We start from the raw sequence: 21533 nt of genomic DNA, 5'->3' as shown, positions 1-21533 counted from the left end.
TGTAAGCATACTGCTAAGCATAGAATTAAAATTCTTTCTTATTTTACATAAAATTCTACAGACAGACCAATAAAGAACCTATTCAGTAAGTCTGAGTGTGAGATTGGAACCAGCAATAACTGGAGGGTGTTGGAAAATGACTTGAGTGTTACACCTTGCAGAGTCCAACACATACACACACCACAAGGTTTATCCAGTTGAACAACATGTGCATATCAGTGACGGTAGCCCCAGACCACGACAGTTCTCCTTGGCACTGGGTCAGGGTGGGGACGATGGGGGGGGGGGGACTGCCCATCCCATTTCATTCTGCATACTGCTTTGTCCTCTATTTTTACACAATTCTGTAACATACACAAAGTGTATGTTCCCTACGCAGATAAGGGTACTGAAAAATAGGGAGAGGTGATTTCTGCATCTATGCTCACAGCATTCGGGAGTTACTGAGGAACAGAATTAAGAGCATCTTGTCCATTTTGCTTCCACCAGGCCTCACTATGCATTCCTCCCTCTGCATACTAAGCTGTGCACTAATCTCAACCCTTCAACACGTCACACTAGCACTCACACCAAAGGATGACAGCTCTGAAGAGCCCCAAGTCAGTCCCAGGCTGAGAAGCATCAAAGCTAACTATTACATAAACTTAGAATTTTCTTTTAAAAATCTACTTATTTTTGCTGGAAAGGCAGATTTACAGAGAAAAGGAAAGATCTTCCATTCACTGGTTCACTCCCAGGTGGCCGCAACAGCCAAAGCTCAGCCGATCTGAAGGCAGGAGCTTCTTCTGGGTTTCCCACACAGGTACAGGGCCTCAACGCTTTGGAACATCCTCTACTGCTTCTCCAGGCCACAAGCAGAGAGCTGGAAGGGAAGTGGAGCAGCCAGGATACAAATCACTGCCCATATGGGATCCTGGCGCATACAAAGCGAAGACGCTAGCCACTAGGCTACATGGGCATCACCAAGTGATACAAGTCTTAAACGCAGATGTGGTGCCCAACTACTTGCACGTGGTGAAGGACAGCTTTTCCTATTCCTCAGCATAAGCTGCACCCTTCACCAACAGCTCCCCATAGTACAGACAGGAGCATTAACGGGAGAAGGCCGACACTCGCTGAAACCAGAGGCTCGGCACCCAGCAACTGGATTACTCAGTCTGGGACGTGATCTGGGCCTTAGAGGTTGTAAAAGACACCCTCATCTTCAGTTCAGGAATCATTGCTCTGTAGATAAGCAAGCCAAATCAAAACTGCTGAACTTTATAAGGTTCAGTTCAATAAAAATAGAATCTTCACTGGCTCTAAGATAAAAGAGGCAAATGAATGGCAGGTTAAAAAAAAAAAAAGTAAAATAAAAGCAAAGAAAAACTAATAACCAGGTACCTATCAAGCAATCTGGTATTTATAGTCTTGTGAGGGCAGAGGTCTCTAAAGAAAAAAAAGGGGGGGGGGGGCTTTGAGCAGCATGAAAAACTAGCTTCTACAATGTCCACCATATTTACTGTTTGAGAAACAAGGCCATCACAAAAATAACCACTCATTTTGAACACAAAACCTGAAGTTCCTATTTAATAACTATTTTCAGCTTTCCACCAATGTTTGTGGAGAGAACAGATGCAGGTATCTAAGGGAATGAACGGGCTCCCAAGTGAGGCTAAAGGTGAGAGAGCTGACCACATTACGAAATAGCAAAGCGCACCACTCTATGTTCACCCCAAAATCCTAGTCCCCCTAAAAATAAAAATTTCTCTCTGCAGGACTTACCACAACATGATTTACCAGCTTAGCATCTCTCTGTCTCTCCCTACCAGAATGCAAGCTCCTTCAAGGTTTTACTCACACCTCCCCAAATATCACACACAAGCATCAGAAGCGGTCAGCATGGCATCATCACCTGTTCAAGACGCAACTCTACATGTCACAGCAGGTGAGGAACTCTTTCCTGCTCAATTAGCAGCACACATCATTGACCTCAGCCTTTCAGACTGACACTCTACATCAGGAACGGGGACATCAGCCATAGTTACGTCTTTATTGATCAGTGATACATTTTTATCATTTTGTGAAAAAAAAAATCTATATAGGATAATGGAACATTTGCTCAAGAGTCACTGATCCATCTTCAAGTCAAATCAGTAAGCTCACGGGAGAGTCCCAGCTCCTGATAGCCAGAAAGCTTTCAGCTCAATACTATTCCTGCAATAACAGAGCAGGGGTGGCAGAGGAGTGTCCCAGCTCGTAATAGCCAGAAAGCTTTCAGTTCAATACTATTCCTATAAATAGGAGGGGGCGGGGCAGAGTTCTGAGTCTGGCAAGCGTTTGACCCAGGGGTGAAGCTGCACAGGTCCCTCCCAAGACTGTCCTGCTAACAAAGACCCCAGGATTCCAAAGGAGACGCATTGTGGGCTCCCTGCCCCAGCTTCACCCCGATGCATTGTGGGCATTTGGGGAACTAACTAGGTGTGGCAAGTCTGTCAGTTTCTCTACTCTCACTCACAAACTAACACTCTCTTTCTCACACACACACACACACACACACACACACACACAGTCTCTCCCTCCCTCCCTCTCATGCATACTTTCGCTGTCTCAACAGTTACATGAGCTCTCAGAAACTGTCAAGCCAGAAAAACAGGAAGTATGTTTTGGTCCCCTTTTTCCCAACTTCTACACTAATGTTTCAATAGCAGACATATGACAACCCCTTTCCTTTCTATATGAAAAGAAGTTAAGACTGCTTTATTTAGTAACAATACAGTTTTACTGACATAACAGAGATGACCGCACCTACAGGTTGACCAGCTTTACAAAGAACTCAGAGCAACAAAGGAAAACCAACCACGCTAACACTAAAGTCAACTTTGGAGAGCAACCTCCAATTCTACTTCATCTCTAATTGCAATGGCCAGATTAACAAGATCAACACATCCAGTTACAAAGTCCAGAGACTTGCAAAAATTAGTTTACTAATAAATCACACAATTTACAATGGTTGTAATTACACAACCAATACACCCTATAAGCATAAACTTGCTTTAGGATAAGTAACTGATGACACAAAACCTGAGATTTCTCCATACCAAATCTCCAAAATATGGCATATTTTGGCTTTGGATCTTGAATACCATCTATGCATATGTTAAAAAAAAAATGTTTCCTCAGAAAAATCCTGCCTGTGGCAGTTCCACCAACTTTAGCCCAGATAACACAGGTCTCTCACACAAGCACAGCGACATGCTGGGCCAAAAGAAGTCAAACGCATCTCTCCAGTCTACATAAACTTTTCGCAGTTTACACAGTCTGGCCTCCAGAACAGATTTACGATTACAATGTAGAAGCGTTCATCACATCCTTTCCTACAGAGCAGTGAAAGCCATCAATTATAGAGAACATTTCAAAGGACTTACAATGGATACAGTGAGAACTTTATAGTTTAAAATCTATTTCACTGCACAACCTTGGAGATATATCTGGGTCTTCAATCTTCCGCAGAAAATGAACATGATGAAAAAACTATGCACAGGTTTCAAGTCTTTGGCACCAAATTAGTTTGAAATCCATTTTTCCATAAATGTTTCAAGTAACTACATATATTGTTGTTAACTCTAATTTTCAGAAAAGCCACAAGTCATCCAGTGTTAAAATTCAAAACTGGGACTTACACGTAAGTCATCTGATCGCAACAAAGATGCACCACTATGGTGCCCAAAAATGTCCAAGGGTTTATAAACTGAAAATACTAACAATAGGAAGTCTGAAGTTAAAAGGCAAATTGACCTGGATGAAAAAAAAAAAAAAATACACACACACACAAGGGTTTTCAAACAGAAAATATAAATGTAAATTATGAAAAACTATCCAGTTTTTAAAAAAACTACACCAAAGCAAATTTACCTTTTAATTCCTTTTTCCTTGACCTTTTTGATGTATGCTCATGTACTATTGTAGGATCTTAGAAAACTATTAAAACTAAATAGCTAGCTTACTCTAGCCCAGATACGGCCCCACACTCAGTGTGAGTGAAATAATGCCACTGCACCCTTTCCGCAGCAATGCACGCCGAGATCCTCTGGGAAGAACGCAGCTACATAAACGTTATTATAATCACCTGAAGAACCCTTATCTGTGCAGCTAGGAATTGGTTCTTTTCTAACAAGCTATATAAACAAAAAAGACAGAAGTGATTAAGAGACACTCCGACTCTCCCAGGCCTCAGGGAAGCTCAGACAGGAGAGAAGAGTCAGTGTGGTCCCAAGCCCTGTGCCTGCCAGCTGAGTCACCTCTCAACTGCTCCACTGCTCTAGGTCTGACTACATGCCATGAAGTGGGCTGGTATAAGTAACTGCAAAGCTTTCTGTACAATTTTAGTTTGATGAAAATTTCTAAAGAATTTTCCTTTCAAAAAAAAGTTTATAAAAATATTAACCATCATGAAATACCTTCTTGGTTAGCTCGTGCCACTGGGAGGACGCCACTATTCTTCTATTAATTCTTCCCTGAATTAATCAGTCATTGTACATTAGAACCAGCAGCTGGAGCGTTGTGAGTGATAATGAGACCTGTAACAAGGCATCTTCAGCCGTCTTTTCAAGACAATAAGGGAATTAAAATTTCAATTTAAATGCAGGGGTTTGAAACACGCTTCACTGGCAAAATTAGTTCAATTAATGTGAGTGGAATACAAAGGACATTGCAGAAATGTGATGCAGCAACCAGAGATTATGTCATTAGGTGCCGACACCAAGTCAGCACAGGCACGTATCACAAAGCCACAGGCTCCAGCATTCGTCAAGCCTGCGATTCCAACATGACGGTCACCGGCTTCTTATTGGATCACTCTGCGCTTTTCATAGCCCAACAGCAGCTGTTTACCTTGAAGACGGAAACAAAGGGCCAGGACCATTCACAGACATCCTCTGTCATGACAATTTAATTATTTCATGCAATAGTCGAATTATCCTATCAGGAGGAGAAATAAATACTCCACCTAGAAGCCGAGCCTATGGCTGCTCGACCTGAGTGACGGTGATGTAGACTAGCAGGAGCTGGCGAGAGCCAAGGGTCACCACTGATTGATCGACTATGGTCTCATTAACCCGCACTGATTGAATTACTGTGCGGCTGCATCTGGGCCTGCATCAAAACGAAAATGCAAGCTCTCTTGACAAATTCAAGGGAATCAGAGGGAGAGAGACTGCTTTGCCTTCACTTTCTTCTGATTCCTTTTACCAAAGATCTCTATTTGCACCACTGAGAAGTTAATTCAATTCTACCTCTAGTAACCTAATCACATGAAAAAGAAATGGTATCATTTTCATGGAAAGTCCAATGAAAGGGCAATTACAGACCTCATCTTTCACTCTTCCATACAAAAGAACTAGTTGAGGAATATTTCCAAACTTGCAGGCACACTTTAAACCCTACCTCCATGGAGAAGACAGAACAGACCAACTAACCATCTCAGCTACATCTTGGCAGTGAAATACGGGGCAAACAAAGACTCTATGATGGACTACGTCAATCAGTGGATTCTTCAAGGACCTCAGAGTGCTTGGAGTGGCAAGATTGGCAGCGATTCATAACTGTTGAAATATCAAAACCACTTGAGGAAGAACCTCAGAGCACACCCTACATCCGGGACCTGGGGAGGGTGGGAAATTGGGTGGGCCTTCTCCCTTAATACCCCTCTTTAAACATGAAGGAAATAATATGGAAAAAATAATAGTCTTACCCACTTTCCTGTAGCCCTTTAACCTTTTTACCCTAATTAACTATGTAAAGACTGTCAACATTAAAAAAAAAAAAAAAAAGAAAAGAAGGGGGAAAAAAATAAAGCCTACCTTCATGAAATCTTGGTATATGAGATATAAAAATCATTTCTTTACAGAAATGCTAACTCTCCAGACCTTGCAAAGCAACAACCTCCTGTGTAAAGCGGTGGTGATGTTATGCCCCCCTCTCTCATGGCCTTGCTGCAAGGATTAAATGAATTAACAAATATAACATACCGTATATAAGCATAAAGTAAGTGCTCAATGAAGTATTATCATTCTTCATGTAAATGTTACAAAAAGAAATGTTAAAAATTAGAGAAGCTTTCCATTAAAATAATCAAATAACAAATAAATAAGTGAATAAAAATTAGAAGAGAAACAAAATGAACCCAAACTTCTAGAAAAAAAAAACTTTCTCTGTGTAGACACTGAAGTTTTTCACAGTTACCCACTTAGCTAATTTGGAGTGTCTGCTGCTAAGCACCAAAGTAGGTGAGCAACAGCGCCTCTGACCTGAGAGATCCACAACACAAACAGGAAGGACATCAGGGTACTGCAGGAGACAGAGAAAAGCAGCTGGCTTTCCGGAACATTCACAGAATCTGAGCCAAACCTTAAAGAATAAGGCATAATTTACCAGACAGACAGGACTGGGTCATCAGCTCAGAGAAACCTATGGCCAATGAGAAAATGAAATGCTAACACATCTTTACACACCAGCAACAAATCACTAGAAACTGTAATAAGGAGCTGCAGCTTTAAAAAGCCACAACAAATGATAATACACAGAAATAAATCTAGCAAAATACAAGTCATACCTCTAAGGAACACGTTACTGAGAACAGCTAAAGCATCTAAACGAGCATTTGAACAAAGGACAGCCCATCCACAAGAAGAAAACATTGCAAAGGCGGAAATTTTCTCCACAACCCAAATCCCATCACAGTTCCTGTGTGACTTGACAGACTATACTAGAATTCTTGTGGAGAAATAAAAGGGTCAAGAAGAGCTGCAATGCAGAACAATACAATATTTAGTAGTAAGATAAGGGGATGTCATCACCTATCAAAATACATCACAACATAAATTAAAAAATTAGGAGAAGATATCTGAAATGCATCAAGCTAGCATGGAGAGCAAGCAACAAGGGGCTCCCCTAGTGTGCCAGAACCCAGCACCACCCAGCCTGGCACCCTCACTCCCCTCAGGCACTAGATGCACTCTGATGCAGACCCCAGGACACCGTGCGCAAACTCTACCCCAATCACGTTTTCAACTGTGGAATCACTCCCTCCACCTCAAAGGAATGACTCCACTTGGTGGGGGCAGCGCCATTTCTTCCTCCTGGAGGCAGGTCGCTGCCTGCACGTCTGAATGCCTGCTGGCCCCTCAGTAACTCCCACTGCCTGCACCTCTGAATGCCTGCTGGCCCCTCAGTAACTCCCACTGCCTGCACCTCTGAATGCCTGCTGGCCCCTCAGTAACTCCCACTGCCTGCACCTCTGAATGCCTGCTGGCCTCTCAGTAACTCCCACTGCCTGCACTCTATCTAACTCTGCTTTGCATTCTCCCTTCAAGCCAAAACAGGAATACGGAATGACCCAGCCAGGCACTCCGCTCCACCCAATACAAGAAAAAATTATCCATAATATATCCAAGTAAACAACCACAATCAGGAAACAGGAACAAAACCGGGAAAGGTATCTCACCACTCCTGGAGGTAGGGGTCCCCCGCCAACCCCTCCACTCCAAGAACACGACTGAATTGGCTCAGCCTAGGTCTAACTCTGGTCTTCCCACAACTGGAACAAAGATTCTCTGCTTCTGCAAAGCTGGAAAGTAGCAGAGCACCTCCCCTATGCTGTCTGTTCCCAACATGCAGCTCCATCCTAACATACGAAATGAACCACTGCACATGAGGGAGACCTGCAAAGAAAAATCGGTAGCTTTCTACATGAGAGACCAGGCTGTTCAAATGACTCAACAGCTGCTTTTGCCTAAATTAAGCAGAGTCGAATTTCTATCATTTTTAACCAAAATAATTTAAAGTATTCAGTGGTTTCCTAATGAAAAATAGGTACCCCCCAAAAGAGGACAGCATTCATTACTGCTTAGCCCTTAAGCAACAAGACAATAAAGTATCTGAGACCCTAATTATGCATGAACATAATACCAAAATTAAATCTAAAGAATTAGTTTAATATGTGGCATTTACAGCATGCCCACTGCAAAGTTATGAGCCAACATATGAATATATACAAACATCTATTCTGATAGCTAAATCTTGAAATCCTACTTCAAAAAGCACTATTTACCAAGAGTTAACTTTTTCTGTCAGATGCCCTTAAGAAAACTTACTTTGAATAAGATACTGAAAATAACCAATTTTTTTGCCATTTTCAAAAGTAGACAGTTATTAACCTTCTTCCACTGTGGAAACTGACCATTCATTCTGCCCTATCAAAGTGAGGTGCTAATAGGTGATGGGCTAGCAACCCTACTTCTGATCCCTTGGTTACCAAATTTCCTTAAAAGCTTCTTAGGAAGAACTTCCAACAAAATTTGTCTTAGAAGTCTGACTGAATTAGAACCACTTAAAGTATTTAACCTGTGTCCCCACCAATTCCCCTGGTATTTTCTTCAGTGTTATTACCCATCTAATTCTGTGGAATAAAATCAAGAGCTCTCGCCTCTGTGGACAGGATAGAAACAGCCCATCTGCCACAGGAGCTTCTGGGTGAGAGGAAGGCAGGAGCAGGTTTCAGACCAACACGTCAAGCTGGGTGCCAGACCACAAGGCAGACAACAGCGGGAACAGCCAGGTGCTGCATGGTCTCAGGAGAACAGGGAACAAAACCTGCATTTCTATTTGTGATTCATCTTCTTTATACCAATGGCAAGCTTCTGGCTACCTCCACTAATTCAAAAAAATAATAGAATGAGGTATAGGATAAAAGGTAAGGTTCTTGCTTAACACAGTTGCCTCTATTTTTGGCTCCCTAAAGAAAAACAAATGCCTCGTGGACAAGTGCCTTCAAAGACTTTGTAGAAAAAGGTCACATATCTTCAAAAGTTATGAGATCCATTAACTGTCTCCCCTAAAACTGAAAAACACCTTCTATGATCATTTCAACATGATTCAAGTATTGAAGCCTTTTTTAATCATTCATTTATTTTTTTCATTTGAGGAGAGACAAAAAGACTCCATGCACCAGTGGTTCACTCCCCACATGCTGGAGAGAAATCCAGCTGGGCCAGGCCAGGCCCTCCACGGAGGCCCCCCTAGTGTGTGGGCCCATCACAGCGAGGCAGGAGCCGGCACCACAACTCCCATCCAGGCACTCAAGGATGGAACACAGCACTGAAACTGGCTAGTTGCATATTTTATTTCTTGCCAGTGTTCCAAAGGCACACCTGGCATAAACAAGAATCACCTACAACCTCAAGTACTGACATTATAAAGAGAACTAGCCAGGCTTCATCCAAGGGGACTGTATGCAAAGTGCCACAGGTCCATCTGAGCAGCAGTGACCCTCAGCACAGGAGCTGCCCTACCAGCATATCGGTGGTACTGAGGTAGTGCTTGCTCGCCATGCACTGCTCCAGCTTTTGAGGCACTTGCTTGATGTTTTCAATTTCATCCAACAGGTTCAGGACATGCTTGTGCTCAATGCCTTCGATCCACAGCTTCCGAAGCTCATCCCGTTTGCAATGCAGCAACATCTTGCACGAAAGCAGATTCTCTTTCACCTGGAAGAGAATGGATTGAATCCAGTCAGTCCAGGTGTATTGGCACAGATCCCCAAATGGATCCCACACTGGTACAAGTGCATGCCATTAGTGCTCATTAACACCCTCTACTCCCTTCAGCTGGTCTGCTAGCACCACTAACGCTGGTGTCGACACTGGCTCCTTGGGACACACCTCCACCTTTCCGCCCCATGATAATGTATCTAAGTGAATCACGAAATAATTACTTCAGGAAGCATCACATGAATGTGATGTGAGTCCAGGCTGTTTATTCTTCCTTCTCCAGGCCTTCTTGTACATCTCCTATACAGTCAGGCTACTGTGGCCATGCTCTTGCTCTGGGAGTCCAACCATATATTACAACCAAAAACCTAAGCTAAGGATCCATCTCACCAACTCAGGTAAAATAACCCGTTTCCAAAACAAAAAAAGGTACATTCAGAAACAATCTTGAAATAAACGGGCAATGGAGCCCGGGGCCGAGGCCTAGTGGCTAAATTCCTCGCCTTGCATGTGCCAGGATCCCATACGGGCGCTGTTTCTAATCCCAGCAGCCCCACTTCCCATTCAGCTCCCTGCTTGTGGTCTAAGAAGGCAGTCGAAGACAGCCCAAAGCCTTGGAACCCTGTACCTACGAGGGAGACCCAGCAGAAGCTCCTGACTCCTGGCTCCAGATCAGATCAGCTCTGTCTGGCTGATGCCGTCACTTGGGAAGTGAATCATTAGAAGATCTACCTCTCTGTCTCTTATTTTTTATTGCAAAGTCAGACATACAGAGAGAAATCTTAAAAAAAAAAAAAAAAATACAAACATAAAGGGACAATGCCCAATCCATGCCACAGCATCCACCAAGCACACATGAGGCTGAGTGTGAACGCAATCTAGGCTGGGCTAGGTGACAGGTCTAGAGACCAATTCAGCAGGGGCTCTTACAAGTCAGCCCAATGGTCCACTGCATCTGATCCCCAACCTCAGGGAACACCACACAGATGTCTGGTCTGGCCTAAGAGCACCTGTGGGGGTTGAGGCACCTCACAGCTGCTTTACCTTGTTCAAGGGAAAATATACCAAGATGCATATAAAAGGTAGGACAGCCAGCCTTGCTGAGTCAATGGAGGAGCTTGAGTGCCTCAACAAAAAATCAAAGACAAGCGTACTAAACCACGTTACAGGGCAAATTCTCCACCAAGCATCTAAGGCTACGGACATACTGAAACAGACAGTAACAAGTACAGGAAGTGTTATCTCACAACAAAGCCAGCACTACCTCAAAACAACCAAGGCCACCAAGTAATGCCCTCAGGACAGTCTTCCCTACCAGGGTCCCTGGGATGACATCAGGGGACCATCTCTGTGCCCTGGCACTCATGTGACCCAGCAGCTAGGAGCAGCAAAACACAGGAGGGAGGACAAGGTCTTCCGCCTTACCCACCGTCCCATACTTCCTATCCTACCCGAGACCTGCATGGGTCTGCAGTGCCTTCACCTTGTAACCAACATTTTTAAATCAGTTTAAAAAAGAAACAAGGGACACACCAAGGATGGGTGGGGGGGCGGGTTGTATTCTGAATACTGCAAGACAATCTCCAGCCATTTCCACGGTTTTGTATTACAATGACTCTAAGGAGGAGACAGTTGGAGATGGGTATTCAGAATGTACTTGGCTAAGAAGTTTGTGTTTTCCACCATAATCAAAAATTTCCAATTTTTACAACAGGGAAAAGTAAAAAGAATTGAAGCTTTTCATGAAGAGAAGAGGAAAAGTGTCGTGACGGTGATGTTTAGAAGTGCATGTGTGTTTCTCAGGTGTAACGTGTCATCCTGACTTGTCCACAAGTACTCAACAGCAGTAACACTCTTACTTTAAGGCTAATATTTGCTAAAGCTCTGCTACTGTTTTTTGTTATAGGTAAAAATTTATGCATGACTCCACCTCATGGGGACTATTTGATGAGTTTGGGGGAAAGCATTCACTTGTACAACCCAAATCCCCACCAACAGATGAGATCTTTCCAGGTTTTGCAGAAACTGTCTTGTCCCTGTGCGAGAGTTGGTGTGTGGTGGATACCTCACTGTCAACAGACTTGTAACTGTCAAACCAAGTTTCAACAAGTACAGAAGTTGTGAAGATGCTGCAAAGACTGTAGAGTATCTTAAGAAAACACGCAGTCCATTCCCACAACTTCAGGACTAAACTTAAGCCACATGTTTACAAGACTCCTTTGTGGAGGAAAACATTTTGAGTAAGAGGCCTTTGTAAACCCCCCTTGATAAGCAAAGTAGGGGGCTTATTAATATTTAGGGGTTCCAGTTTTCTCTACTCCTTGGTACCATCCCATCAAAGTAATGCCAGAGAATCTTTTCAGGCATAAAACATCAAGAAAAGAGCTGAGGAAACAGCCAGGTAAGAGACGGTGGCAAAACACGTAAGCTGCTAAGGAGAGGGTGAAGATGAGGGGCACTAGCTCCATTCCTGTGTCAGCATTTGCTAACACAGTAGAGTAGGCAGCAAGTGCAATGAAGGCAAGCGGAAGCCTTCTGTAATGTTATTCCCGAGTTTAGACGACCACCAAGCCAAAGAGGCAATTCTCCCTGCACCCCCAGTCCACACCAGACATTTTCCTGTCAGAGTCCAGACAGGAAATGCCAGTCCCGGCTGATGGGCAGTGGACAGAAAGCAGGTGGACAAAGTCAAAGTGAGTTACTTTTCTTAAAAGATTACTTATCTATTCGAATAGCAGAGTTACAGAGGTGGGGAGGGAGACAGATTTATCCCATTCTCTGGTTCACTCCCCAAACGGCTAAAATGGTCACAGCTAAGCCAGTCCAAAGACACAAGTCTGAAGCCTGGAGCTTCTTCCAGAGTGCAGGGGCCCAAGCATCTGGGCCGTCTTCCACTGTTTTCCCAGGCACACTAGCAGGGAGCTGGGTGGGAAGTGGAGAAACTCAGACTCAAACAGCACCCACATGACATGCAGAGGCTTAACCTCCGAGCTCAGAAAGACAAATATTGCATGATTTCACATGCAGAACCAAAAACAGCTAAACAAACAGGAGCAGACCAGGGGCAAGCTTGGAGAAATACCGAGGAAAGGACACAAAACTTCAGCTGGACAAGGAGAATATGTTCAAAAGATCAACTGTGTAACATGGTAACTACACTTACGTCTCGTGCCTGAAAACTACAAAGCAGCACAGATTTTTAAGTGTCTGCATCAGAAATAACTGCTTAGTATATGAGGCAATGCATCTGTTAATCAGCTCCCTACCAATGGGCCTGACAAAGTTGCGGAAAACGGCCCATGTACTTGGGCTCCTGCCTGGCCCATCCCATTCTCAGCCTTGGCAGGTATTTGAGCAGTGATAAACTGGATGTAGCATCCCTCTGTTTTGCTGTCTCTAGCTTTTGCTCTGACTCTACCTTTCAAATAAACAGTATTTTAATGGGGCAGAAGTAGACAAGAAACATTGCTATCATATCACATCTGATAGCTATCAAATTATATTTCAACATCTACTTATCAAACTCCTATTCTTTTATAAATGTGGTGACATTATTTCCATTCCATTCTTTTTCATGTGTAAGGATAATTAAGAATGGGAAAACCTATTCCTGTTTCTCCCTTAAACAAACCCACATTTGAAAAGTCAAGTTGTTCAAACCACAACATCAAGCAGAGACAAGTTCCCTTGCTTCCTCAGAATCTAAGTGAACTTCACCTTGCTCCTAAATACCTGCTCAGCAATAGCAAAGCTTTGTTTCAATATGCAATAATTGCAAATCACTAATTAGAGGCTATTGAAAAAAAAGAAAGAAAACAAGAAGAATGGATCTGGGCCACAAGGCTGGCACTTGGACCTCTGTGCATGGGAAAGCCAGGGAGCAAAGCCAGGGAGCAGCCTGCCTGCCTCAGCACTTGGGAGAGCACACACAGGATGCAGGCCTGGGCAGGGTGACGGGAGGCTGTCACATTCAAGTCAGCAGGTCAGAAAATACTCTGTGGATATCGGACAAGGCAAAAAGGGGGAAATGCCTCTGCACGTGCCTACGGTCTGCATGAACATACAAAAAATACGCAGACAGATCCTTGAACCTGCCCAAAGAGCAAGGGATGGCACAGTCCGCATCATCCTGTTTGTGGTGCAAATAAATCTTCAGGTCAGTGCTGCCAGGGCAATTCGCAGCTGCGAACATCTGCCCCAGTTCTGGCCAAGGAGTCTTAGAGTGCCCGAGAAGAATTTCAGAAATACTGTTCACTGGTCTATTTCAAAAGCACTCTTGAACCGCACAACACTTTTCAGTTACCTCAAGCTTGCTTCCCCCTACTTGCCATGAGTCTCTCTGGCAGTCATTTCAAAGCCTTCACTTCCCTCAGTGGCTCTCCTCAGCCTTCTCCACCTCTCCAGCTACACGAATGCAGGCACAGTCCCCTCCCAGAGAGATGACCGCCTGGCCGCCTGACCACAGGCACACGCTCCACACTGCTGCCCTGAGGCTTTTTCCCTTTCTCAGCCAAGCAGCCAGACATTTTCCAACTCCTATTTCGGCTGTAAATAACCATGCTGGCCTATTACAACTTTTTTATTATTAATTAAAGCTATTCTTCATTCTAATTCTACCTTTCAAAACATGCGCTCATATTAAAGCCAAAAAATTATTTTAGTTAAATGTTAAGTAATGAATGCTGTTACTCAATGATTAAGCCACAACTTTACTTGAATAATCACGTATAGTTACTTTTAATTACAAGCAAGAAAAATGAGTCTCAGAGCTACATCCAGCAGCAACAGGGCAGCCCACATTAGGGTATTAAGTGCTTGTGCACATGGCCCAGCATCTGTGCCCTCTCTTCCGCTGATCCTGCTCCGGTGATGAGCCCACTCACCTCAAAACCTTAAAGACATCAAGTCAACTCCTCTCCCCTAGTCCAGAGAGAAACACTCAGACACAAAGGCGTTTCCAAGTTTGTGGAAAACAGAATTTAAAGGTAAGCTTGTTTTACTACAAAGAGATTTTGAAAACCATGTATGATTCTCTCATAACAGATTATTATTATTATTATTATTATTATTTATGATACAGTTCAATAGGCCCTGGGATTTGCTGAAGAAATGAAAAAGAAAATCAAGAACCTACTTGAAGAAAATGATGCTACTATATGACCTATGAGTCAGTGAATTTAAAGAATTTAATGACAAAATTTTCAAGAGATGAAACTTAAAAAATCAAAATCCAAGATATATACTTTCTGCTGATTTTTTGGTGAGATATGTCTCCTGTAGGCAACAAATAGATGGGTTTTGTTTTTTTAATCCAGTCTACCAATCTGATGTTTGATGAGTGTAAGCCATTTACATTCAGGGTTGATATGAGTGGATGGTAACTTGGTCCTATCATTTTAGCAATGGGTTGTTGATTTAGTCTTCTGTTATTTTACTGGGATTGGCTTATTTGCCTTTGGTTTTGGTGGGTGTTATTCCTCTTCAATTGAACACAAGGAAGAGATCCTTAAACATGCACATGAAAAAAATCAACTGTCATATAGAAGAATGGCAGACTCACAGGAGACCTCTCACAGGAAACTACAGGCCAGAAGAAAATGGAGCAACATATTCCAGATTGGCCCCCTGCACCCACATGGGACACTCAGAAGAACCTCTCGGCTCCAAGCTTTGGTCCAGCCCAGCCCTGGCCATCGCAATCATTTAGGGGAAGTCAACCAACAGATCAAAGGTCTTTCTCCTTCTCCTACCCTCCCCACCTCTCCTCTCTCTCTACACAACTCTTTCAAATAAATAAATGAATCTTTAAAAAGTCAAGAACCGGGCCTGGCATGGTAGCCAAGCTGCTAAAGTCCTCGCCTTGGATCCCATATGGGCACCAGTTCTAATCCCAGCAGTCCTGCTTCCCATCCAGCTCCCTACTTGTGGTCTGGGAAAGCAGTGGAGGACGGCCTAAAGTTTTGGGACCCTACACTTGCGTGGGAGACCAGAAAGAGGCTCCTGGGTTTGGATCGGCTCAGCTCTGGCCGTTGCAGCTGCTTAGGGAGTGAATCAGCAGATCTTCTCCGTCTTTCCTCCTCTCTGTATATCTGATTTTCCAATAAAAATAAATCTTAAGAAAAAATATGTCAAGAACCACCTCCCAATGTCATGACAGTACAGAATCCATATGTGCATGTCCACCCCTTGGCCAAACATAAAAACATTCCTCACAAACCCATTCCCTCCTTTATACACTCAACATGTATATTAATCCACTTTCTGTTAACAGGATAAAATACATGAGTTAGGTAATTTTTTTAAAAGATTTATTTTCTTAAAAATCAGAGTCACAGAGTTGGCAGGGAGAAACAGGGGAGATACTCCATTTGCACCTTGAACTTGAAATGGTCCCAATGGCCAGAGCTGATCTGGTCCAAAGCCAGAACTTATTCCGGGTCTCTCATGTGGGTGCAGGACCTAAGGTCTTGAGCCATACTCCGCTGTTTTCTCAGGGCATTAGCAAGGAGCTAAATCTGAAGCAGAGCAGCTGGGCTTGAATCAGTGGGGGATTCTAGTGGGATGCTAGTGCAGCAGGCAGAGCATTAGCCTATCACTCCTGCACCAGCCACCATGAAGCAAGCCATTTAATAAAGGGGTTTGGTTAATAAAGGGGATTTGTCACAGCAGGATCTAGTGCCAGCAAGGGCCTTCCTAAGCTGCATCAAACCACAGCACAAGAACATGTATACCCTTGGTCACTCTCCATCACCTTATTAAAACCACATGTCTGAGATCATGCAGGTCCCACCCTAATCATTTCTGCAAGCCCCTTTCTCCAAAACACCTTGGTTGGGTAGACTTCTTCCTAACTGATGCCTATGAATGCACAACTTGGAATATCTGGGAGATTAAATTTCTACATGAGTTCAGGGGAGCAAAGCATGACATGGTACCCAGGACCCAACAGCTCCTCAAGGACCTACAACAAAAGGAAGGGAAGTAGAAGTAGTTAACAAGGTGGATGTGAGAGGGGAGGAAAAGTAAGGCAGCAAGAAGAGAGAAAAGAGAAGAAATTCCTGCAAATTTGAAAAGCAAATTACAAAGCAAAAATGCAAGCATGCTCATCACGGCTGCAGCACAATATTCAAGAATTTTAGTTTTCATAAACATTTCATTACATGTTTAAATAGCTTATAGGTTAGATTTTCTTCACTTCAAAAACCTGTATCAAGAATACATAATGATTACAGAGAAACCAAACCAAATTCAAACTACATGACATACTCAAAGCCAACATTTCAGCAAACAAGATCTTTCCACTGCTACCGTAATACACACACAGGCAAGGTTTAACTAGACACAGTGCATCTGTTAGACCAGGTGGGCGTCTCAGCACAAGAGCCTCTGCCTCCATCTGCATTGCTTTCAGTCTTCGTCAAGCTGAGCCCGTATCTGTTTCAGCAGATCAAGTCAAGGATACAGACACAGAGGAGGAAAGAAGCAAGCACTGAGCAATCTCGGGAACATTCCCCGACAAAGGCTCTAGACATCTACTTGCAAAATTCCCCCAAAAGTGCCACCATGAAGAACTTCTGAATTAACGAACATTAGCCAATATCACACCACCTCTCCAAGCCAACACCTACAAACAAAAGGTACAGCAACACTAACCAGAAAACAGGGGTCTCACCTGCTTGATTTTATTTCGGGAGTTGGTGATACGCTCTGTGATGCTCTGGTACGTGCGAATGGCCGTGGTCAATTCTGTGTAGTGCTGTACAATCAGTTCATCCAGGTCACGGTCACATTTCTCATAGGCTTCTTCAAGACGACCCTTTTCGTTTTCTCTGTCTTCAACGTCATCACTGGTTGATAGGGTTCTGGTGAAGACAAAGACAAACTGAGTCAAACTCAGAAGTGAAAGATGGGCGATATGCCAACACATCACTTAACCAAACAGAAAACGAAATGTTGCTAACACACCATACAAAATCACCCCCAGTGTTAATTCCAACAGTCCATTAAGCTGGATGTGATAGTTGCTGGTTCAAGCAGCCATTCCCTTCTCTTGCTTCCTTCACATTCAAACTGATTTAAAATCACAGAGTAGATGGTCATAACTTCACCACAGCATGGGGAAACCATTTGAGCAACCTACAATAATTTCTAGTAACTCCATTCCACTTACCATGAAAAAGTCTGGTAAATAGGACCTATGGAACTTCTAGGAATAGATTTCTTCCAAGAAAGTAACAGGTCAAAGTCCCTTCTTCCACCCCCTGGGTACTGGGTATTGTCATACAACACTCACACCAGCCAGAAAGGAAACACCATCATGAATGTCACCAGCCTCCAGGGCAGTCAGCCTGCAGTCGCCTGATCTCACCACTCCACATTAGAGTAGCAAACATATCCCTTTCGACTGGGGTTCTTCAACATGCAGCTAACCCTGTACAGCTGATAAAACTGCTCTAGCACTGCCAAGATCTCATCTGAACGACCTGAATTTGCTACAGGTCCCCGGCAGCCTGGAAGTAAGGTCCTACTAACTCTAAGACCTGTGCCAACAGCAATAGCCCAGGCCACCTGCGACAAGAGTGCTTGCACTTGCTGTTCTTGCAACAGCACTAACAAGGCCGATGTGAATCAACAGTAACCTCACAACAAAACGCTTATTAAAATATTTCAATAACTTGGCTTGATGCATGAGCCATAGGTATTTGTTCCCTTTATTATCTTTCTGGGATAATTTTTTTAATTTAGTATTATCATCAGCAACAAAGAAACCTTTCCTTCTTATCTGTTCACTGAGGTAATCTAGAGTTCCATTAAATTTCCCCCGATTTTTCAGCACACACTTTCAGCCTAGTTTATTTCATTTATCTTTTTTAATTTAGGGAGGGGAATATTTTAGGCTCCCTTTGATGGATGTAATCAATTATAAGTCCATCATTAGAGCTGCTTTCAGAGCCAGGCTCTCAGCAGATCAGTCACAGATCCACTTGCAGACACCTGCAGGCAAAACACCACACAAGTCCTCCTCAAGGGGCCAGAATCCATGAGCCCCATCATAGGTAAGACCACTTTTCCAGCCGAGACACATTCAGGAGGGTAGTCTTGGACTTCAATGGAACCTGCAAACCCAGTTCAGTAAATGTCTTAGGGAAGCCCCAAGACCAAATACAGCACAAAATGGGAGGGATGGATGTGTAGGCAGAAACGAAGACAAAGGCAAAAGTTAGAGACAGCATAGGATACCAACCAAAGCACAAAGCTTTTCTCATGACTCATCTGCCAACCAGCAATCCCACGCCAGTCTGTATGCAAGGTTAAAGGTGGAGAACCCCCAAGAGCTTCCTGTCAAACTCCAGAGCACTGAGGGACTTGGTTTCACAGGCAGTGCTCGCCAGGGTTGCTTATGGTATTTTAGGACTGAGTAGTTTCACGTGTCTTCCCTGTTGTGTCCATGATGCATAACTCTGTTCTTTAGATCTGGAACCTTTGAGCTATGAATCTAAAGTGTGATTAGAAAGTACCTCCAATTTATCAACCTTGCCAAAGGTGAGAGCTCCTAGATGTTAACTCCATCATTTCCTCCTTGATAACAGAAAGCACACGAGGTTGAGAGCTGCAGGCAGCCGTGTGCCATCTCTGCGACTCGTCATAATTTGCCCTCCACTAGCACTTGTGGACAGAAGCATGTCAAACATCTCACATTGTTTACTAGCGAGAACGACGACCAAGGACATTGTCCAGCCCAGGGCGGAGTCCCTGGCATCAGATGTCACTGCGACACATGGCTGGATGCCTAGGAATGACCTAGCAAGCAGGAAGGGCTACTTACAAGGACTGGGAAGTCAATTCAGTCCACAGGAGATTTTTGTCCCTACTTTCATTTTTAGAGAAAAATATTTATATAAGAAGCAGTGTACCGAGTTTCCCCGCATCTGAAACTCAACTTCCTCATGTAAAACAGAGATAAATGACATTTTGCCTTTAATCAAAAAGACTTGTATTATAGAACTTTTGAAGTATAAACATTTTTTAATTAGAAAAGAGGCAGCAAGAATAAGAAAAATGACAATAGCTTCTACCATGTATAAGTTTGCAAGTGCTCAAAAACCAGCTATGTTGTACATTTCATAAAATGTACATTTAAAGATTTATTGATTTTTATGGGAAGGCAGATTTGGAGACAGAAGGAGACAAAGATCTTCCATCCACTCCCCAAGTGGCCACAATGGCCGAAATGGAGCTGATCTGAAGCCAGGAGCTTCTTCCACGTCTTCCACGTGGGTATAGGGTCCCAAGGTTTTAGGCCATCCTCTACTGCTCTCCCAGGCCACAACAGGGAAGTGGAGCAGCTGGCACATAAACCAGCAAACATGTGGGATCCTGGTACACGCAAGAAAAGGACTTAGCCACTAGGCCATCGCACCAAGACCCCCCTCCCTGCCTTACAATGTAATTTAATCATCCTAACAGTCCCTGGGAGTGGGCCCTACATTTAATGCACTCCCCTCCACCTTTTTTCATAGATCAAACAGTTTAGACTGAAAGAAGTTCAATGTATCTGCCCCACCTCACACAGTGAGGGTAAGGCAGAGGACTGGGATAGTTTTTGGTTCTAAGATTGGCTGGAGCCTGGCACGGTAGCCTAGTGGCTAACGTCCTTGCCTTTCATGTGCTGGGATCCTATATGGGTGCAGGTTCTTATCTCGGCTGCTCTGCATCCCTTCTAGCTCCCTACTTGTGGCCTGCGTAGACCAAAACCTTACCACCCTGCATCCATGTGGGAGACCCAGAAGTAGCTCTTAGCTCCTGGCTTTGGATCTGCTCAGCTCTGGCTATTGCAGCCACTTGGGGAGTGAACTAGTGGATCAAAGATCTTTCTCTGTTTTTCCACCTCTCTGTAAATATGACTTTACAATAAAAATAAGTATATCTCTTTTTTAAAATTAGGCTTACAAAAAATTATTTTTCTTTTTTATTATTGTTGCTTGCTTCATCTGCCTGTAAGAGCTAAAAGAGAAGGGAGAGGGAGAGAGGGAGAGAGACCCATCAGCTGGTTCACCCTTCACATGCCAACACCTCAGGCCCCTCGCCACCCACAAGGGTGGAGCTGCTGGCGCCTGCTTCACCCCCACTGTCACAGTCTTTCCGGGCAGTGTCCTACCACATGAAAGCCCTGTCTCTCCCTCTCTGTTACTCTGCCTTTTCAATATAAACAAATCTCTTTCAAAACAAACAAGAAAATAGTCCTGGTTCCACCATATTCACCACCCACACAACTGATCCAGCACCTAATGCTGTCCTCTAAATGAGCTCCAACAAGGCCTGGTATCCCACCAGCACTCACATGCTGGTTGTTGCTGCTGGCTCTTGTTGTCATAGTAACTGAAGCAGTAGTGGCAGGCAGCTGCATTTTTCCCTCTGGAGAAAAAGATCAAGTCCCACTGCCCACAGATCATCTGACTCTGGGCATGGGATGTGTGTCTGATTGCTACTTCACTCTTCCTTCAGGCAGGAATTGTCAAGAGACTGAGACTTATTCTACCAGTAACCTAAGAGAAATTAGACTGCCAGTTTCATGGGTGCTGAGAGCCAACAACTCTGCTCAAAAATGAAATACTTTGGGACTGGTAGCTCTGCCAGCACCAGGAATACCCACACATCTGTATCAGTTCCCCTTGCCGCCGGCTTTTGCACGCACCAAGCTGGACCGGGCCCAGTGGATGCATGTGGACAAGAGGAGTTAGCCAACAGGAAGCCTGAGCTTGGAAAACGGAACTTCTATGATTTCAAACTTGCCTGTCCTTTGGCTCTGGAGGGAAAAACCATTTACAAGGCTGCTTGCTAAACAGGCAGCCTTACAGGATAGCCAAAAACAAAGGGTGTTCACAAAAAACCCAGAAATAAAACACCCAAGCAAACAGTCTCCCAACAACCTAAGCCTGTTTGTGCTCCAGTTGCTCCACTTTCAGTCCAGCTCCCTGCTCTCAGCTTAGGGAAACAATGGAAGAG

The 21533-nt window shown here is 43.8% G+C and overlaps 1 protein-coding gene across 12 annotated transcripts in view; it reads right to left on the bottom strand.

The window, feature by feature from the left end:
• The window catches only part of EXOC4 (exocyst complex component 4), an 817909-nt gene that overhangs the window by 783657 nt on the left and 12719 nt on the right, over positions 1–21533 (bottom strand). For all 12 annotated transcript variants that reach the window (XM_040987490.1, XM_040987494.1, XM_040987493.1 and 9 more), the window contains exons 2-3: positions 17200–17389; positions 9330–9524 (exon numbers count right to left, since the gene is read on the bottom strand). In XM_040987490.1, coding sequence (XP_040843424.1) covers positions 9330–9524; positions 17200–17389 — 385 coding nt within the window. The remainder of the gene's footprint in view (positions 1–9329; positions 9525–17199; positions 17390–21533) is intronic.

Source organism: Ochotona curzoniae, unplaced genomic scaffold, assembly GCF_017591425.1.
Source record: "Ochotona curzoniae isolate NIBS_2020 unplaced genomic scaffold, NIBS_Ocur_1.0 contig_4692, whole genome shotgun sequence".
NCBI classification, from domain to species: Eukaryota; Metazoa; Chordata; class Mammalia; order Lagomorpha; family Ochotonidae; genus Ochotona; species Ochotona curzoniae.
The sequence above is the reverse complement of the archived record's forward strand: the minus strand, read 5'-3'. Positions and strand labels throughout refer to the sequence as shown.